A 21,152-nucleotide genomic window follows, 5' to 3' on the forward strand; every position below is an offset into this window, starting at 1 on the left:
GACCTTTGGGATCGCAGAACAGTGGTTCACTTTCTCAGCTAATAACAGATTAAGCAGCGCTGATATAATCTGATGTTTGGTGTAAAAAAAATATGGACAACCTACCAGGAAGAACTGACATTCGAGCATGGCTTCTAGCCTGTGTTCAGACAAGATGACGGTACAATTTGCAAACGCGTGCTTCAGAGTCTTCCTAATGATCTGAAAAGTTCTGTAAGAAAATCAAGTCAAGTTTTTTAGTAACTGAAAATTGAAATTGGAGGAAGTGAAATCATATTGGTGATATTATAAAAACTTACATTGGGTCTAAGTGAGCACTAGGTTCATCCAGTAGAAGAATCTTGGCTTTGCTAAGAACCGATCGGGCCAAACACACCAACTGTTTGTGACCATGACTTAGAACACATCCACCGTCCAGAAGAACGAAGTCCAACTGACCTGGAAACTGCTCAATGATTGACTTCAGGCCAACCTGCAAAACAGATAAAACACATTTGCTGGCATATGGTTGTTGTTTTTTTTTTTTAAATAACTGCATTTCTGTTAAAAAAAAAAAACATTATGGTTAGATGGAGGAGAAGATGCCAATAACTTTTTAAGTCCCTCACTTCACTCCTATCAAGCAGTCTCGGGATTCCTCTGCCACCCATACTGGCTCCAGACTCCATTTCTTCAGGGAAATTTATAAAATGACATAAGTTATATATATAATAATCCTCAATCTGCGCCCGCTTTTAGTCAATGAGACTATTGAGTCTGCTTGCATTGTAAGGCAGCTCTTGACAACAGAGGCCGATACCCAAGGTGGTGAAGTCTGCGTCAAGCCCAAAAATCTGATTGTCACTTTTCAAGTCATTTGAAGTTGAACCATTTTCTTGACAAACTAAACTGAGGACATCACAGAGTTCACTAATTAGCAGAATAAAATTGTATGCGCCTGTAGCGGGAGGGTCAAGTCCATGTACAGTTCTTCTGACACATTTATCAAACAAATAATATTTTTCTTAGAACTCTGTATTGTGATGTTCCCCTTTTATTCCTCCTGGAAAAGTATGTACAAGTTGACTGTCAGCAGTGTTTGGACAGTGTCATACTGTGCATTGTTTCACTGCTTGGACAAGGAATACGGCACCTAGCTAGCAATGTATTCATATGTTTCCAAAAGGAATAACATAAAGAGGTCGCAAAATATAGTTAGACGTTCCACAATTGTGACTTTATGATGACTTATCTTGCTTTGTATACTTGACATTCAGTTAACAATAGTATTGTCTAGTAAGAGTATAATGCCAAGACTGCTTCACTTTGCCAGTGGTTTTTAATAGGCAAAAATATACTCAGAATGTTGTTTCCAGACATGTAATACTGCTGTCTTACCACAAGGTGGCAACACTGTATGAAAAATCTCCAACTGATCAGTGTTTAACAATGAACATTTGAATGCCCTTAACTGAGTCTTTTGACATCAAGAGGAAATGGAAGCACACATCCAGTAATCAGCCTTTGTTATTTGTGTAATATTGTCGGGATGTTCACAATACAGTCCATTGTCAGCACCAGTCATTTTGTAATCCTTGTCACGCAAATAATGCAGTTGTTTTACCTCTTCAGTCACTTTCCAGATTTCTTCATCACTGTGTTTTCCATAAGGATCAAGGTTTTTCCGGAATGTCCCAGAAAATATGAACACTTTCTGTATGAGAGATAAGAATGAATAAGAATTATTTTCCTGGAGTTTCAGCGGATCGGCAGAATTCTTATTGTTTGTATAACACTGAACTTCCTTGTGTAGTGTAATAGAAAATGAGCTAACACGTCTAATAAAAAAAAGGAATTCAGTTTCCTCCTGAGGTTGAATGAATATATTAGTTACGTGCTTCATTATAAATTGCCACCTTTATTTCACTCATTTTCAAATAAATGGGTTCACCACATCAGTATTTTTTTAGAAAAAAATACAGATAATTTTTATTATTTCCCATGTAAAGTCCAGGCTTCCTACAATAATGACTCTCTATGCCATCATATCCATCCTAGAAACTATCTAGAGGTATCTAGAGATGAGCAAGATAAATTGCTCAGATGCTCGTTACTCGAACCGAGCAATTCCTAATGCTCACATGAGTAACGAGTGTAATGGGAGTCAATGGGAAAGCCAAGCTTTTTTCCGGCAGACCCTACAAAGAGGTCTGGGGGGCAGTGAAAATGTTCCAATAGATGGGAAAAGTGCTGAATGGAAGGAAATCATCACAGGGAAGACTCCTAGAAGCATCTCTGACTCCCAGATCACTGCTGAGAACAATGGTGTCACATTTTTACTCCAGTTTTACTTCACTTCTTGATTTCCTATTGCTTTGCATGTTTGTCACACTTAAATGTTTCAGATCACCAAACAAATTTGATTATTACCCAGACAACACAAGTAAACACAAAATGCAGTTTTTAAATTAAGGTCTTTATTATTAAGCGAAAACAAAATACAAACCTACAGGGCCCTATGTGAAAAAGTGATTGCCTCCCCATCTTAAAACATAAATTAACTATGGTTTATCACATCTTTGGGAAGCTGAGTTCAAATACCCTAGCCACACCCAGGCCTGATTACTGCCACACCTGTTTTCAATCAAGAAATCACTTAAATAGGACCTGCCTGACAAAGTTAAGTACACCTGGATCGCCCCCAGGCGCAGGGCAGTGGGGTACTCGGTACCGGGTCCCTCTGTCTCGGTTCTGGGGATGTCACGGTGGCCCGACCCGATCCATGGCCCTGCTAAAGGACACCCAATCAAAGGTGTAGCTTGTCAAGTGTTCGTGACGCCACCTGTGGTGTTCGGTCAGGGTGACCGACGCTGCTAGGGGTCCGCTGGGGAGATGGAATGGCAGCTAGATACCTTCCCACAGGTGAAGTATGTCCCCAGGGGTTCCCTTGATGAGTAGGTGGCAATGGTGGATGTTGTAAGGCGCGATGAATAACGAGGACACAAAGGTCGCAGTCTCTTTACCTTTTACTGAAGACTTCAATGTCCGCAGTCCAGAGCACTGTTCACAGGGCAGGCTAAGTCCGGCTGGTCCGAAGGCACATCCAGAGTTCCCTTTGCAGGTGGAAATCAGTAGCCTTCCTACTAGCGCCTGTGTGCTGTAGTACCTCCCTGCTGAGCACCACGGGATAGTCCTCACAACTCTCGTGTATATTTCTGATGTTCTCTCTCCGTCCCCCAGATGGTATGGCTAGGACGACCCGTATGACGGGGTAGGCCTGGAGCTATTTTATAGGGACCCTAGTGACGCCCCTCTCCCACAATTTGCCTCCGTTGTCTTCATTAGGTATTAAGGTCGGGCAGCCAACTTGGAATTGAACTGTCCTGCCGTGTTTCAAAGTAATGCGTAGAGCCAATTACTTCCTCGGTGTTCCGGCCACCGGCTACGCGCCTCATAAGGATGTTGCCGATCTTAAGCCAGGACTCCTCCTGGTGTTATCGCCTTGTGCTGTGATCTCGTTTCTCACTTCTCCACAATATACTTTGCTTCTTGTCCTTTCTTAGGATGCTGCCGCAATGAGGTGCAGGCGCAGCTCCATAACGTTCTATCTCTCGCTATGTCTCTGTCAGGATCCCACCCCTGACAGGGACCTCTGTCTACAGCTCCGATGTTCCTCCTTCTCTCTCTCTGTCTGCCTGACAGGTCTTCTCTGGGTCAAACCCAGGTAGCTTCTCCCTAACTTCCTATCCAACCCCCAGTTTTACCCGAGTGTGAGGAGTGGCCTAATAGATAGAACCTTTTGCTCCCCCTGGTGGCCGGAGTGTGAAGTGTAGTGTGTGACTGTGATACCTGGTCAGGTGAACTCCTTTAGTACCATCAGACGTACCATCACTCCCCCTGGTGGAAGAGCGACAATACTGCAACGACCAGGACTCTGGGGCGCTGCACTCCCCCGCCATTAAATCCAGTACTCCCGGACTGGGAAAAGAAGAACAACAATACATGTTAGCAAAAGACATACAAAATTTTTGAAATGCTGTACACAAGTAAATATAACAGTGCTTCCCTTTATGGGAGGTGAGAACACTTGAACATTGCAAACAAAAACATGTTTACATTGTGCTTAAGATTTTAAATAACACCTATTAATTAACTAACTATAAATAACTGTTATTACCCATACGGGTATGCTATCTACTAAGTGCAAATACAAAACAGTACTTTTCCTTTAAGGGTGTGTACCACTAAAGGCATGTGTTGTGAAATTGGATTCTGGGCTCCCCCGGTGGCCACTTGTGGAATTGTACTTGTGTGCATCATCCCCTCTGTTCACCTGCTCCTATCAGGATGTGGGAGTCGCTATATAACCTTGCTCCTCTGTCAGTTTCATGCCGGTCAACAATGTAATCAGAAGCCTTTCTGTGCATGTTCCTGCTACTAGACAACTCCCAGCTAAGTTGGACTTTTGTCCTTGTGTGTTTTTGCATTTTGTTCCTGTTCACAGCTGCTGTTTCGTTACTGTGTCTGGAAAGCTCTTGTGAGCGGAAATTGCCACTCTGGTGTTATGAGTTAATGCTAGAGTCTTAAAGTAATTTCTGGATGGTGTTTTGATAGGGTTTTCTGCTGACCATGAAAGTGCCCTTTCTGTCTTCTTGCTATCTAGTAAGCGGACCTCGATTTTTGCTAAACCTATTTTCATACTACGTTTGTCATTTCATCTAAAATCACCGCCAATATATGTGGGGGCCTCTGTCTGCCTTTTGGGAAAATTTCTCTAGAGGTGAGCCAGGACTGTCTTTTCCTCTGCTAGGATTAGGTAGTTCTCCGGCTGGCGCTGGGCATCTAGGGATAAAAAAAACGTAGGCATGCTACCCGGCCACTTCTAGTTGTGCGGCAGGTTTAGTTCATGGTCAGTATAGTTTCCATCTTCCAAGAGCTAGTTCTCATATATGCTGGGCTATGTTCTCTCGCCATTGAGAATCATGACAGTTTGACCGGCCCCCAAAAAAAAAAAAAAGGGTTAAATTACTGGCTGAGAAAGGAGAGAAAAAAGAAGTCTGCTACAATTTTTTTTTTTTTTTTTTTCCCTCTAGTTCTGAGTGTGCTCTTAATTGAATCACTTGCTAGTCTGCCTATACTGCAGCCTTCCTCTCTTTCTCTCCTTCTTATCCTTGAATGGCTCTGTGTTCACCTGTTTCAAATGGATCTTCAGAGTGTAGCTACAGGTTTGAATAATCTCGCCACAAAGGTACAAAATTTGCAAGATTTTGTTGTTCATGCACCTATGTCTGAGCCTAGAATTCCTTTGCCTGAATTCTTCTCGGGGAATAGATCTCACTTTCAAAATTTTAAAAATAATTGCAAATTGTTTTTGTCCCTGAAGTCTCGCTCTGCCGGAGACCCTGCACAGCAGGTCAGGATTGTAATTTCCTTGCTCCGGGGCAACCCTCAAGACTGGGCTTTTGCATTGGCACCAGGGGATCCTGCGTTGCTCAATGTGGATGCGTTTTTTCTGGCCTTGGGGTTGCTTTATGAGGAACCTCATTTAGAGCTTCAGGCGGAAAAGGCCTTGATGTCCTTGTCTCAGGGGCAAGATGAAGCTGAAATATACTGCCAAAAATTCCGCAAATGGTCTGTGCTTACTCAGTGGAATGAGTGCGCCCTGGCGGCGATTTTCAGAGAAGGTCTCTCTGATGCCATTAAGGATGTTATGGTGGGGTTCCCTGTGCCTGCGAGTCTGAATGAGTCCATGACGATGGCTATTCAGATCGATAGGCGTCTGCGGGAGCGCAAACCTGTGCACCATTTGGCGGTGTCTACTGAGAAAACGCCAGAAAATATGCAATGTGATAGAATTCTGTCCAGAAGCGAGCGGCAGAATTTTAGACGAAAAAATGGGTTGTGCTTCTATTGTGGTGATTCAACTCATGTTATATCAGCATGCTTTAAGCGTACTAAGAAGCCTGACAAGTCTGTTTCAATTAGCACTTTACAGTCTAAGTTTATTCTATCTGTGACCCTGATTTGTTCTTTGTCATCTATTACCGCGGACGCCTATGTCGACTCTGGCGCTGCTTTGAGTCTTATGGATTGGTCCTTTGCCAAACGCTGTGGGTATGATTTGGAGCCATTGGAGGCTCCGATACCTCTGAAAGGGATTGACTCCACCCCATTGGCTAGTAATAAACCACAATACTGGACACAAGTGACTATGCGTGTTAATCCGGATCACCAGGAGGTTATTCGCTTTCTGGTGCTGTATAATCTACATGATGTTTTGGTGCTGGGATTGCCATGGCTGCAATCTCATAACCCAGTCCTCGACTGGAGAGCTATGTCTGTGTTAAGCTGGGGATGTAAAGGAACTCATGGGGACGTACCTTTGGTTTCCATTTCATCATCTATTCCCTCTGAGATTCCTGAATTCTTGTCTGACTTTCGTGACGTTTTTGAAGAACCCAAGGTTGGTTCACTACCTCCGCACCGGGAGTGCGATTGTGCCATAGACTTGATCCCGGGTAGTAAATACCCTAAGGGTCGTTTATTTAATCTGTCTGTGCCTGAACACGCTGCTATGCGAGAATATATAAAGGAGTCCTTGGAAAAGGGACATATTCGTCCTTCGTCATCTCCCTTAGGAGCCGGTTTTTTCTTTGTGTCTAAGAAAGACGGCTCTTTGAGGCCGTGTATTGATTATCGACTTTTGAATAAAATCACGGTTAAATATCAATATCCGTTACCACTGCTTACTGATTTGTTTGCTCGTATAAAGGGGGCCAAGTGGTTCTCTAAGATTGATCTCCGTGGGGCGTATAATTTGGTGCGAATCAAGCAGGGGGATGAGTGGAAAACCGCATTTAATACGCCCGAGGGCCATTTTGAGTATTTGGTGATGCCTTTTGGTCTTTCAAATGCCCCTTCAGTCTTCCAGTCCTTTATGCATGACATTTTCCGCGATTATTTGGACAAATTTATGATTGTGTATCTGGATGATATTCTGATTTTTTCGGATGACTGGGACTCTCATGTCCAGCAGGTCAGGAGGGTTTTTCAGGTTTTGCGGTCTAATTCCTTGTGTGTGAAGGGTTCTAAGTGTGTTTTTGGGGTTCAAAAGATTTCCTTCTTGGGATACATTTTTTCCCCCTCTTCCATCGAGATGGATCCTGTCAAGGTTCAGGCTATTGGTGATTGGACGCAACCCTCTTCTCTTAAGAGTCTTCAGAAATTTTTGGGCTTTGCTAACTTTTATCGTCGATTTATTGCTGGTTTTTCTGATGTTGTAAAACCATTGACTGATTTGACTAAGAAGGGTGCTGATGTTGCTGATTGGTCCCCTGATGCTGTGGAGGCCTTTCGGGAGCTCAAGCGCCGCTTTTCTTCCGCCCCAGTGTTGCGTCAGCCTGATGTTGCTCTTCCTTTTCAGGTTGAGGTCGACGCTTCTGAAATCGGAGCTGGGGCGGTGTTGTCGCAGAGAAGTTCCGACTGCTCCATGATGAGACCTTGTGCTTTTTTTTCCCGTAAATTTTCGCCCGCCAAGCGGAATTATGATATTGGGAATCGGGAGCTTTTGGCCATGAAGTGGGCTTTTGAGGAGTGGCGTCACTGGCTTGAGGGGGCCAGACATCAGGTGGTGGTATTGACTGACCACAAAAATTTAATTTACCTTGAGTCTGCCAGGCGCCTGAATCCTAGACAGGCGCGCTGGTCGTTGTTTTTCTCTCGGTTTAATTTTGTGGTGTCTTACCTACCGGGTTCTAAGAATGTTAAGGCGGATGCCCTTTCTAGGAGTTTTGAGCCTGACTCCCCTGGTAATTCTGAGCCCACAGGTATCCTTAAAGATGGAGTGATATTGTCTGCCGTTTCTCCAGACCTGCGGCGGGCCTTGCAGGAGTTTCAGGCGGATAGACCTGATCGTTGCCCACCTGGTAGACTGTTTGTTCCTGATGATTGGACCAGTAGAGTCATCTCGGAGGTTCATTCTTCTGCGTTGGCAGGTCATCCTGGAATCTTTGGTACCAGGGATTTGGTGGCAAGGTCCTTCTGGTGGCCTTCCCTGTCACGAGATGTGCGAGGCTTTGTGCAGTCTTGTGACGTTTGTGCTCGGGCCAAGCCTTGTTGTTCTCGGGCTAGTGGATTGTTGTTACCCTTGCCTATCCCGAAGAGGCCTTGGACGCACATCTCGATGGATTTTATTTCGGATCTGCCTGTTTCTCATAAGATGTCTGTCATCTGGGTGGTGTGTGACCGTTTCTCTAAGATGGTCCATCTGGTTCCCTTGCCTAAGTTGCCTTCTTCTTCCGAGTTGGTTCCTCTGTTTTTTCAAAATGTTGTTCGTTTGCATGGTATTCCGGAGAATATCGTTTCTGACAGAGGGACCCAATTCGTGTCTAGATTTTGGCGGGCATTCTGTGCTAGGATGGGCATAGATTTGTCTTTTTCGTCTGCTTTCCATCCTCAGACTAATGGCCAGACCGAGCGGACTAATCAGACCTTGGAGACATTTGAGGTGTTTTGTGTCTGCGGATCAGGATGATTGGGTTGCTTTTTTGCCTTTGGCGGAGTTCGCCCTCAATAATCGGGCCAGCTCTGCCACCTTGGTGTCCCCGTTTTTCTGTAATTCGGGGTTTCATCCTCGATTTTCCTCCGGTCAAGTGGAATCTTCGGATTGTCCTGGAGTGGATGCTGTGGTGGAGAGGTTGCATCAGATTTGGGGGCAGGTGGTGGACAATTTGAAGTTGTCCCAGGAGAAGACTCAGTTTTTTGCCAACCGCCGTCGTCGTGTTGGTCCTCGGCTTTGTGTTGGGGACTTGGTGTGGTTGTCTTCTCGTTTTGTCCCTATGAGGGTTTCTTCTCCTAAGTTTAAGCCTCGGTTCATCGGCCCGTACAAGATATTGGAGATTCTTAACCCTGTGTCCTTCCGTTTGGACCTCCCTGCATCCTTTTCGATTCATAATGTTTTTCATCGGTCATTGTTGCGCAGGTATGAGGTACCGGCTGTGCCTTCCGTTGAGCCTCCTGCTCCGGTGTTGGTTGAGGGTGAGTTGGAGTACGTTGTGGAAAAGATCTTGGACTCTCGTGTTTCCAGACGGAAACTCCAGTATCTGGTCAAATGGAAGGGATACGGTCAGGAGGATAATTCTTGGGTCACTGCCTCTGATGTTCATGCCTCCGATCTTGTCCGTGCCTTTCATAGGGCTCATCCTGATCGCCCTGGTGGTTCTGGTGAGGGTTCGGTGCCCCCTCCTTGAGGGGGGGGTACTGTTGTGAAATTGGATTCTGGGCTCCCCCGGTGGCCACTTGTGGAATTGTACTTGTGTGCATCATCCCCTCTGTTCACCTGCTCCTATCAGGATGTGGGAGTCGCTATATAACCTTGCTCCTCTGTCAGTTTCATGCCGGTCAACAATGTAATCAGAAGCCTTTCTGTGCATGTTCCTGCTACTAGACAACTCCCAGCTAAGTTGGACTTTTGTCCTTGTGTGTTTTTGCATTTTGTTCCTGTTCACAGCTGCTGTTTCGTTACTGTGTCTGGAAAGCTCTTGTGAGCGGAAATTGCCACTCTGGTGTTATGAGTTAATGCTAGAGTCTTAAAGTAATTTCTGGATGGTGTTTTGATAGGGTTTTCTGCTGACCATGAAAGTGCCCTTTCTGTCTTCTTGCTATCTAGTAAGCGGACCTCGATTTTTGCTAAACCTATTTTCATACTACGTTTGTCATTTCATCTAAAATCACCGCCAATATATGTGGGGGCCTCTGTCTGCCTTTTGGGAAAATTTCTCTAGAGGTGAGCCAGGACTGTCTTTTCCTCTGCTAGGATTAGGTAGTTCTCCGGCTGGCGCTGGGCATCTAGGGATAAAAAAAACGTAGGCATGCTACCCGGCCACTTCTAGTTGTGCGGCAGGTTTAGTTCATGGTCAGTATAGTTTCCATCTTCCAAGAGCTAGTTCTCATATATGCTGGGCTATGTTCTCTCGCCATTGAGAATCATGACAGTTTGACCGGCCCCCAAAAAAAAAAAAAAGGGTTAAATTACTGGCTGAGAAAGGAGAGAAAAAAGAAGTCTGCTACAATTTTTTTTTTTTTTTTTTTCCCTCTAGTTCTGAGTGTGCTCTTAATTGAATCACTTGCTAGTCTGCCTATACTGCAGCCTTCCTCTCTTTCTCTCCTTCTTATCCTTGAATGGCTCTGTGTTCACCTGTTTCAAATGGATCTTCAGAGTGTAGCTACAGGTTTGAATAATCTCGCCACAAAGGTACAAAATTTGCAAGATTTTGTTGTTCATGCACCTATGTCTGAGCCTAGAATTCCTTTGCCTGAATTCTTCTCGGGGAATAGATCTCACTTTCAAAATTTTAAAAATAATTGCAAATTGTTTTTGTCCCTGAAGTCTCGCTCTGCCGGAGACCCTGCACAGCAGGTCAGGATTGTAATTTCCTTGCTCCGGGGCAACCCTCAAGACTGGGCTTTTGCATTGGCACCAGGGGATCCTGCGTTGCTCAATGTGGATGCGTTTTTTCTGGCCTTGGGGTTGCTTTATGAGGAACCTCATTTAGAGCTTCAGGCGGAAAAGGCCTTGATGTCCTTGTCTCAGGGGCAAGATGAAGCTGAAATATACTGCCAAAAATTCCGCAAATGGTCTGTGCTTACTCAGTGGAATGAGTGCGCCCTGGCGGCGATTTTCAGAGAAGGTCTCTCTGATGCCATTAAGGATGTTATGGTGGGGTTCCCTGTGCCTGCGAGTCTGAATGAGTCCATGACGATGGCTATTCAGATCGATAGGCGTCTGCGGGAGCGCAAACCTGTGCACCATTTGGCGGTGTCTACTGAGAAAACGCCAGAAAATATGCAATGTGATAGAATTCTGTCCAGAAGCGAGCGGCAGAATTTTAGACGAAAAAATGGGTTGTGCTTCTATTGTGGTGATTCAACTCATGTTATATCAGCATGCTTTAAGCGTACTAAGAAGCCTGACAAGTCTGTTTCAATTAGCACTTTACAGTCTAAGTTTATTCTATCTGTGACCCTGATTTGTTCTTTGTCATCTATTACCGCGGACGCCTATGTCGACTCTGGCGCTGCTTTGAGTCTTATGGATTGGTCCTTTGCCAAACGCTGTGGGTATGATTTGGAGCCATTGGAGGCTCCGATACCTCTGAAAGGGATTGACTCCACCCCATTGGCTAGTAATAAACCACAATACTGGACACAAGTGACTATGCGTGTTAATCCGGATCACCAGGAGGTTATTCGCTTTCTGGTGCTGTATAATCTACATGATGTTTTGGTGCTGGGATTGCCATGGCTGCAATCTCATAACCCAGTCCTCGACTGGAGAGCTATGTCTGTGTTAAGCTGGGGATGTAAAGGAACTCATGGGGACGTACCTTTGGTTTCCATTTCATCATCTATTCCCTCTGAGATTCCTGAATTCTTGTCTGACTTTCGTGACGTTTTTGAAGAACCCAAGGTTGGTTCACTACCTCCGCACCGGGAGTGCGATTGTGCCATAGACTTGATCCCGGGTAGTAAATACCCTAAGGGTCGTTTATTTAATCTGTCTGTGCCTGAACACGCTGCTATGCGAGAATATATAAAGGAGTCCTTGGAAAAGGGACATATTCGTCCTTCGTCATCTCCCTTAGGAGCCGGTTTTTTCTTTGTGTCTAAGAAAGACGGCTCTTTGAGGCCGTGTATTGATTATCGACTTTTGAATAAAATCACGGTTAAATATCAATATCCGTTACCACTGCTTACTGATTTGTTTGCTCGTATAAAGGGGGCCAAGTGGTTCTCTAAGATTGATCTCCGTGGGGCGTATAATTTGGTGCGAATCAAGCAGGGGGATGAGTGGAAAACCGCATTTAATACGCCCGAGGGCCATTTTGAGTATTTGGTGATGCCTTTTGGTCTTTCAAATGCCCCTTCAGTCTTCCAGTCCTTTATGCATGACATTTTCCGCGATTATTTGGACAAATTTATGATTGTGTATCTGGATGATATTCTGATTTTTTCGGATGACTGGGACTCTCATGTCCAGCAGGTCAGGAGGGTTTTTCAGGTTTTGCGGTCTAATTCCTTGTGTGTGAAGGGTTCTAAGTGTGTTTTTGGGGTTCAAAAGATTTCCTTCTTGGGATACATTTTTTCCCCCTCTTCCATCGAGATGGATCCTGTCAAGGTTCAGGCTATTGGTGATTGGACGCAACCCTCTTCTCTTAAGAGTCTTCAGAAATTTTTGGGCTTTGCTAACTTTTATCGTCGATTTATTGCTGGTTTTTCTGATGTTGTAAAACCATTGACTGATTTGACTAAGAAGGGTGCTGATGTTGCTGATTGGTCCCCTGATGCTGTGGAGGCCTTTCGGGAGCTCAAGCGCCGCTTTTCTTCCGCCCCAGTGTTGCGTCAGCCTGATGTTGCTCTTCCTTTTCAGGTTGAGGTCGACGCTTCTGAAATCGGAGCTGGGGCGGTGTTGTCGCAGAGAAGTTCCGACTGCTCCATGATGAGACCTTGTGCTTTTTTTTCCCGTAAATTTTCGCCCGCCGAGCGGAATTATGATATTGGGAATCGGGAGCTTTTGGCCATGAAGTGGGCTTTTGAGGAGTGGCGTCACTGGCTTGAGGGGGCCAGACATCAGGTGGTGGTATTGACTGACCACAAAAATTTAATTTACCTTGAGTCTGCCAGGCGCCTGAATCCTAGACAGGCGCGCTGGTCGTTGTTTTTCTCTCGGTTTAATTTTGTGGTGTCTTACCTACCGGGTTCTAAGAATGTTAAGGCGGATGCCCTTTCTAGGAGTTTTGAGCCTGACTCCCCTGGTAATTCTGAGCCCACAGGTATCCTTAAAGATGGAGTGATATTGTCTGCCGTTTCTCCAGACCTGCGGCGGGCCTTGCAGGAGTTTCAGGCGGATAGACCTGATCGTTGCCCACCTGGTAGACTGTTTGTTCCTGATGATTGGACCAGTAGAGTCATCTCGGAGGTTCATTCTTCTGCGTTGGCAGGTCATCCTGGAATCTTTGGTACCAGGGATTTGGTGGCAAGGTCCTTCTGGTGGCCTTCCCTGTCACGAGATGTGCGAGGCTTTGTGCAGTCTTGTGACGTTTGTGCTCGGGCCAAGCCTTGTTGTTCTCGGGCTAGTGGATTGTTGTTACCCTTGCCTATCCCGAAGAGGCCTTGGACGCACATCTCGATGGATTTTATTTCGGATCTGCCTGTTTCTCATAAGATGTCTGTCATCTGGGTGGTGTGTGACCGTTTCTCTAAGATGGTCCATCTGGTTCCCTTGCCTAAGTTGCCTTCTTCTTCCGAGTTGGTTCCTCTGTTTTTTCAAAATGTTGTTCGTTTGCATGGTATTCCGGAGAATATCGTTTCTGACAGAGGGACCCAATTCGTGTCTAGATTTTGGCGGGCATTCTGTGCTAGGATGGGCATAGATTTGTCTTTTTCGTCTGCTTTCCATCCTCAGACTAATGGCCAGACCGAGCGGACTAATCAGACCTTGGAGACATTTGAGGTGTTTTGTGTCTGCGGATCAGGATGATTGGGTTGCTTTTTTGCCTTTGGCGGAGTTCGCCCTCAATAATCGGGCCAGCTCTGCCACCTTGGTGTCCCCGTTTTTCTGTAATTCGGGGTTTCATCCTCGATTTTCCTCCGGTCAAGTGGAATCTTCGGATTGTCCTGGAGTGGATGCTGTGGTGGAGAGGTTGCATCAGATTTGGGGGCAGGTGGTGGACAATTTGAAGTTGTCCCAGGAGAAGACTCAGTTTTTTGCCAACCGCCGTCGTCGTGTTGGTCCTCGGCTTTGTGTTGGGGACTTGGTGTGGTTGTCTTCTCGTTTTGTCCCTATGAGGGTTTCTTCTCCTAAGTTTAAGCCTCGGTTCATCGGCCCGTACAAGATATTGGAGATTCTTAACCCTGTGTCCTTCCGTTTGGACCTCCCTGCATCCTTTTCGATTCATAATGTTTTTCATCGGTCATTGTTGCGCAGGTATGAGGTACCGGCTGTGCCTTCCGTTGAGCCTCCTGCTCCGGTGTTGGTTGAGGGTGAGTTGGAGTACGTTGTGGAAAAGATCTTGGACTCTCGTGTTTCCAGACGGAAACTCCAGTATCTGGTCAAATGGAAGGGATACGGTCAGGAGGATAATTCTTGGGTCACTGCCTCTGATGTTCATGCCTCCGATCTTGTCCGTGCCTTTCATAGGGCTCATCCTGATCGCCCTGGTGGTTCTGGTGAGGGTTCGGTGCCCCCTCCTTGAGGGGGGGGTACTGTTGTGAAATTGGATTCTGGGCTCCCCCGGTGGCCACTTGTGGAATTGTACTTGTGTGCATCATCCCCTCTGTTCACCTGCTCCTATCAGGATGTGGGAGTCGCTATATAACCTTGCTCCTCTGTCAGTTTCATGCCGGTCAACAATGTAATCAGAAGCCTTTCTGTGCATGTTCCTGCTACTAGACAACTCCCAGCTAAGTTGGACTTTTGTCCTTGTGTGTTTTTGCATTTTGTTCCTGTTCACAGCTGCTGTTTCGTTACTGTGTCTGGAAAGCTCTTGTGAGCGGAAATTGCCACTCTGGTGTTATGAGTTAATGCTAGAGTCTTAAAGTAATTTCTGGATGGTGTTTTGATAGGGTTTTCTGCTGACCATGAAAGTGCCCTTTCTGTCTTCTTGCTATCTAGTAAGCGGACCTCGATTTTTGCTAAACCTATTTTCATACTACGTTTGTCATTTCATCTAAAATCACCGCCAATATATGTGGGGGCCTCTGTCTGCCTTTTGGGAAAATTTCTCTAGAGGTGAGCCAGGACTGTCTTTTCCTCTGCTAGGATTAGGTAGTTCTCCGGCTGGCGCTGGGCATCTAGGGATAAAAAAAACGTAGGCATGCTACCCGGCCACTTCTAGTTGTGCGGCAGGTTTAGTTCATGGTCAGTATAGTTTCCATCTTCCAAGAGCAAGTTCTCATATATGCTGGGCTATGTTCTCTCGCCATTGAGAATCATGACAGGCATGCTATAAAACTCAAAAGTGTAAATCTACATTTCCTTTATTTCTCTTTTACTTTCACGTATGCAGGACTATCTGTCTGCCCCTACGGGCCTACTGCATCTTTCTTTAGCTTTCTCTCATCAATTCTAATAATTACTTTAACTTCGATTTTATTCAAAGAACATCATTAACATTTCTACTCCTAGCTACACACTATCACTATGTAAAACGTTATCACTATCTAACTATCTAAGGCAACATTATCATGTTTCAACTAAGTGCAACAAATGAACATCCCCTTTAAGAGGAAACCAAGTCTCTTCCGAGGTAGTGCAAACTATCAATTTGCAAGTCTGTTTAAAGCAAGAACTTCCGCGCTGTAATCAGGAACAGTCTCTTCAAAAAGCTCTTCTTTTTGTAAAACCAGTAGGGAGCACCTTTAAGAAGGTGCAAACTATGTACAGCAACAGTTTGTGAATCATTCACCATCCATGATTCGGCTGTCCATAGGTAATAAAAGTAGAAACTTGTGCAAAACTTAGAAACAATAGGGATCCCGGGTCAACAAAGGGATCCCTTTAAGAATTAACCCTAGATGGGTTTTAAAGCAGCAAAACAGGAAAACTAACAGTTTTAAGGAACTATGTACAGTTTCAGGTTTCCGAGGTTTATTCTCACAATAAGCTGCAAGGCATCAGTCGGTAATGAACACTTCCTGACCGGGAAAGCTTTGGCCCCGTGTTCTCGGCTGATGCAGTGTCCATATCATTGGTTCGTCTCTCAGGTGCGGTCAAGTCACTAGGAGTCTGGATTCGAATGTCAGTTTTGGTAGCAAGTTCAGTAGCGGCAATAATGCACACAGTGGTGGTAGTATTAGGAGTTGTCAATTCAGAGTTAGTCATAGTCAGGACGGCAGGTGGCGCTACAGTAGGTTCACATCGCTTAACGATCCGTACGCACCAACCTTGTGCACCCCGATGGCGAGTGTAGGTCACCTGGTCCCCTCGGCGTAAGATGCGGTTCCGATAACAGTTGCGGAATTGAACTTCTACGTCATAGCTGGCAACAAAGACTTCAGACGGTAGTCCCGGCTCCTGTATTAAGCCCCAGCCCCTCTTCGGGTGAAAGGCCAGTACGGTTCCTTGTTTCACCGAGTTGTTATTATCACGTTCGGTCTTTGGCTTTTGTACTCTTGGTGGGTCATTTTGTTCTGTCTCTTTTCTGTTTTTCCAGTGCGAAATTAGGCACTGTTTATACTGCTCCCAGGTGAGCACAGCAATATTGGTACCTTCTTGTTTGGACCCGTCCGGGCTAGTCTTTGGAGCGTCCCATTTGAAGATCACCCCCTCGGAGCTCACGTCTAGTGGTTCTCCCATAGTTGTCGGTAGCGGAGGCACTCTCTTCTCCATGGTGTCAGGGGCTACCACGACGAGCTCAGCGGTGGTGGATTGGTTACTGTCGGGACGTGGAGCGGTCACGGGAGCAGGATCGGTTGGTAAAGCAGGGGCGCTTTCCATACCTGCGTCTGATGTGGTTCCACCGATGTTGATCTGTTCCATTGCTGAGGACGCTGGAATCGGCTGCGGCTCGGGCAACGGGTCTTCCAATGCGACCTTCCTGCACAGCTCCAACTTCCATTTCTTCGTTGTGGTCAGTTCCGCGTTCGGGATAGGCTGACTCGGCTCCTCCGCCCGCGGCTCCAAGAGGTCCGGATCCTCCAGCGGCGGTGGGTTCGGATTTGCCTCCAGTCGGCTGAGGCAGTCCTGGATCACTTTGTCGTCGTTCAGGTACTCGCTGGTCGCCCTCGCTGTTTCGAAGTCTGCGCCCACACATACACATGGCTCCGCCATTTTCTCTGGGTGGAGCTCCTTCCTCCCCTTGTTCCCGCCGTTGCAAATCAGGGGGCGGTTCTCCTCTGCTTCGGGGCACGTTGTCATCTTGCAGCAGTAGTCGGAGGGGGCGGTCGTTACTTTTGGCGCCACTTTGGTGGTCTCCTCCCATGGCATGCCCTCCTTCTCCTGCACTCCTCGTGGCGCGGCAATGGCGGCGGTTTTGGCGGGAGTTTTGGTGGCAAATGGCAATACACAGTCTTTGCAATAAATCACAGTTCAAGCACGATTCTGGCACAGTTCTAAGGCACACATGACCCGATTCCCGGGCTTAAGTAGATCCTGTTTGTGACGCCAAAGTTGGATCGCCCCCAAGCGCAGGGCAGTGGGGTACTCGGTACCGGGTCCCTCTGTCTCGGTTCTGGGGATGTCACGGTGGCCCAACCCGGTCCGTGGCCCTGCTAAGGGGCGCCCAATTAAAGGATGTAGTTTGTCAAGTGTTCGTGACGCCACCTGTGGTGTTCGGTCAGGGTGACCGACGCTGCTAGGGGTCCGCTGGGGTGATGGAATGGCAGCTAGATGTTATACCTTCCCACAGGTGAAGTATGTCCCCAGGGCTTCCCTTGATGAGTAGGTGGTAATGGTGGGTGTTGTAAGGCGCGATGAATAACGAGGACACAAAGGTTGCAGTCTCTTTACCTTTTACTGAAGACTTCAACGTCCACAGTCCAGAGCACTGTTCACAGGGCAGGCTAAGTCCGGCCGGTCCGAAGGCACATCCAGAGTTCCCTTTGCAGGTGGAAATCAGTAGCCTTCCTACTAGCGCCTGTGTGTTGTAGTACCTCCCTGCTGAGCACCACGGGATATTCCTCACAACACTCGTGTATATTTCTGATGTTCTCTCTCCGTCCCCCAGATGGTATGGCTAGGACGACCCGTATGACGGGGTAGGCCTGGAGCTATTTTATAGGGACCCTAGTGACACCCCTCTCCCACAATTTGCCTCCGTTGTCTTCATTAGGTATTAAGGTCGGGCAGCCAACTTGGAATTGAACTGTCCTGCCGTGTTTCAAAGTAATGCGTAGAGTCAATTACTTCCTCGGTGTTCCGGCCACTAGCTACGCGCCTCAGAAGGATGTTGCCGATCTTAAGGCAGGACTCCTCCTGGTGTTATCTCCTTGTGCTGTGATCTCGTTTCTCACTTCTCCACAATATACTTCGCTTCTTGTCCTTTCTTAGGATGCTGCCGCAATGAGGTGCAGGCGCAGCTCCATAACGTTCTATCTCTCGCTATGTCTCTGTCAGGATCCCACCCCTGACAGGGACCTCTGTCTACAGCTCCGATGTTCCTCCTTCTCTCTCTCTGTCTGCCTGACAGGTCTTCTCTGGGTCAAACCCAGGTAGCTTCTCCCTAACTTCCTATCCAACCCCCAGTTTTACCCGAGTGTGAGGAGTGGCCTAATAGATAGAACCTTTTGCTCCCCCTGGTGGCCGGAGTGTGAAGTGTAGTGTGTGACTGTGATACCTGGTCAGGTGAACTCCTTTAGTACCATCAGACGTACCATCACTCCCCCTGGTGGAAGAACGACAATACTGCAACGACCAGGACTCTGGGGCGCTGCACACCAAAATATCCTCAAAAGCTAGACATCATGCCACAATGAAATACATTCTGGAACAAATGAGAAACATAGTAATTGAGATTTGTCAGTCTGGAAAAGGTTATAAAGCCATTTCTCAACCTTTGGGACTCCAGCGAACCACAGTGAGAGCCATTATCCACAAATAACAAAAATATGGAACAGTGGTGAACCTTCCCACGTGTGGCCAGCCAACCAAAATAACCCCAAGAGCACAGCGACGACTCATCTAAGAGGTCACAAGGGACCCCACATCCAAAGAACTGCAAGCCTCACTTGCCTCAGTTAAGGTCAGTGTTCATGACTCCATCAATAAATTAGAGACTGGGCAAAAATAGTTTGCATGGCAGAGTTCTAAGGCGAAAACCACTGCTGAACAATAAGAACATAAAGTCTCCTCTCAGTTTTGCCAGAAAACATCTTGATGATTCCCAAGAGTTTTGGGAGAATATTCTGTGGACTGACAAAATGAAAGTTGAACTTTTTGGAAGGTGTATGTCCCATTAAATCTGGCAAAGTAACAGCATTTCAGAAAAGGAACATCATACCAACAGTAAAATATGGTGGTGGTAGTGTGGTCTGGGGCTGTTTTGCTGCTGCAGCACCTTGAAGACGCTGTGGTAAATAAAACCATGAATTCTGCTGTCTACCAAAAAAACCTGAAGGAGAATGTCTGGCCATCTGTTCATGATAACCTCAAGCTGAAGTTCACTTGGATTATGCAGCAGGACAATTATCCAAAACACACCAGCAAGCCTACCTCTGAATGGCTTAAGAAAAACAAATTAACACTTTGGAGAGCCTTAGTCAAAGTCCTGAGCTGAATCCAATGCTGCGGCATGACCTTATAAAGGTGGTTCATGCTCGAAAACCCTCCAATGTGGCTGAATTACAACAATTCTGCAAAGATGAGTGGGTAAAAATTCCTTCAGAGCGTTGTAATAGACTCATTGCCATTTATCGCAAAAACTTGATTGCAGATGTTGCTGCTAAGGGTGGCCCAACCAGTTATTAGGTTTAAAGGGAACCTGTCACCCCATTTTTTCAGTATGAGATAAAAATACCATTAAATAGGGCCTGAGCTGTGGTGGACAATAGTGTATTTTGTGTACCCTGATTCCCCACCTATGCTGCCGAAATACCTTACCAAAGTCGCCGTTTTCACCTGTCAATCAAGGTGGTCTGGTCAAATGGGCGTGGTGAAATCGCTTCTTCTCCCCCAGATCTTGCTTATCTTTCCGTTGGTGGCGTAGTGGTTTGCGCACGCCCAACAGCGGAATGCACTGCGCAGCTGAAGAAAAAGAGTGCGATCTGCGCTATTCACCTCTTTATCGCTGGCGGCGGCCATCTTCCTGAGGCCGCGCGTGCGCAGATGGAGCGCTCTGCTGCCCGGGGCTTCAGGAAAATGGCCACGGGATGCCTCGCGTGCGCAGATGGAGATCGCGGCGGCCATTTTCCTGAAGCCGAGTTCGCATATCGGTCATTTGACCAGACCACCTTGATTGACAGGCGAAAACGGCGACTTTGGTAAGGTATTTCGGCAGCATAGGTGGGGAATCAGGGTACACAAAATACACTATTGTCCAGCACAGCTCAGGTCCTATTTAATGGTATTTTTATCTCATACTGAAAAAACGGGGTGACAGGTTCCCTTTAAGGGTCAATCACTTTTTCATACAGGGCCCTGTAGATTTGGATTTCTTTTTCCCTCAATAATAAAGACCTTCATTTAAAAACTGCATTTTGTGTATACTTGTGTTATCTGTCTAATATCTAAATTTGTTTGGTGATCTCAAACATTTAAGTATGACAAACACGCAAAAGAATAGGAAATCAAAAAGTTGGAAAATACTTTTCTCACAACTGTAGTACCAATAAGGGTATGTCCACACTTTGAGAAAAATTTCTGCATCTCTTGGCAGGAAAACAGAGCTATAAAAAAAATATTTGTCTGTGTTTTTGATTGATTTGAGTGAAGTTATTGGTGAAAAACGCAGGGCAAAAATGGACAGAGAATTGACATTCTGCAGATTATTTTCTGCACCAAATCTGCAAGTAAAAAATACTCAAAGTGTGCATGACACGTCAGGTTTCACATTCCCTTTGTTGGCATCAGGTTTTGTCACAAATTTGAGACGAAAAAAACATGACAAATATGTTTTCACACAACTTTATATAGCATTGATATCTACGCAAGAATATGTAAAAGTCTGTAGATGAGCAATATAATACTGATATATTTTTTAACAAGTTTTTTGAGGGTTATATACCAACAAAATGTACTCCAGACCACAGAAAAGTCTATGGGTGATCAATATAATGCTGATAAGGGTATGTGCACATGTTGAGTAAAATTTCAGCACCATTTCTGCATCTCTTGGCAGATAAAACAAAAACATGCGTTTTTAGTGCATTTTTGGTGCAAAAACCGCACAGAGAATTGACATGCTGCAGATTATTTTCTGCACCAAATCTGCAACGTGTGCACACAGCCTAAAGTTTTGAGCAAGTTTTTTGAAGCTTATATAACAGCGAACAGTACCCAAAAAGATATAATACCCTATGGATGAGCAATATAATCCTTCTATATTATTTCAAAACATTCTTTTTCAGTGATTACTTTGTATCATTTGAAAGGTAACTTGCCCCCTTCAGCAAGAAAATAGCCTTACAAACCTCACATCCACGATCTTATCAGAAAATACATTTTAAACATTAATTTTCAT

The 21,152-nt window shown here is 45.8% G+C and overlaps 1 protein-coding gene across 1 annotated transcript in view; it reads right to left on the reverse strand.

The window, feature by feature from the left end:
* Window positions 1-21,152, reverse strand: part of CFTR (CF transmembrane conductance regulator) — a 262,694-nt gene that overhangs the window by 18,808 nt on the left and 222,734 nt on the right. The window contains exons 24-26 of the mRNA XM_077265003.1: window positions 1,604-1,693; window positions 300-472; window positions 106-211 (exon numbers count right to left, since the gene is read on the reverse strand). Of these exons, the coding sequence (XP_077121118.1) occupies window positions 106-211; window positions 300-472; window positions 1,604-1,693 (369 nt within the window). The remainder of the gene's footprint in view (window positions 1-105; window positions 212-299; window positions 473-1,603; window positions 1,694-21,152) is intronic.

Source organism: Ranitomeya variabilis, chromosome 5, assembly GCF_051348905.1.
Source record: "Ranitomeya variabilis isolate aRanVar5 chromosome 5, aRanVar5.hap1, whole genome shotgun sequence".
Classification (NCBI taxonomy): domain Eukaryota; kingdom Metazoa; phylum Chordata; class Amphibia; order Anura; family Dendrobatidae; genus Ranitomeya; species Ranitomeya variabilis.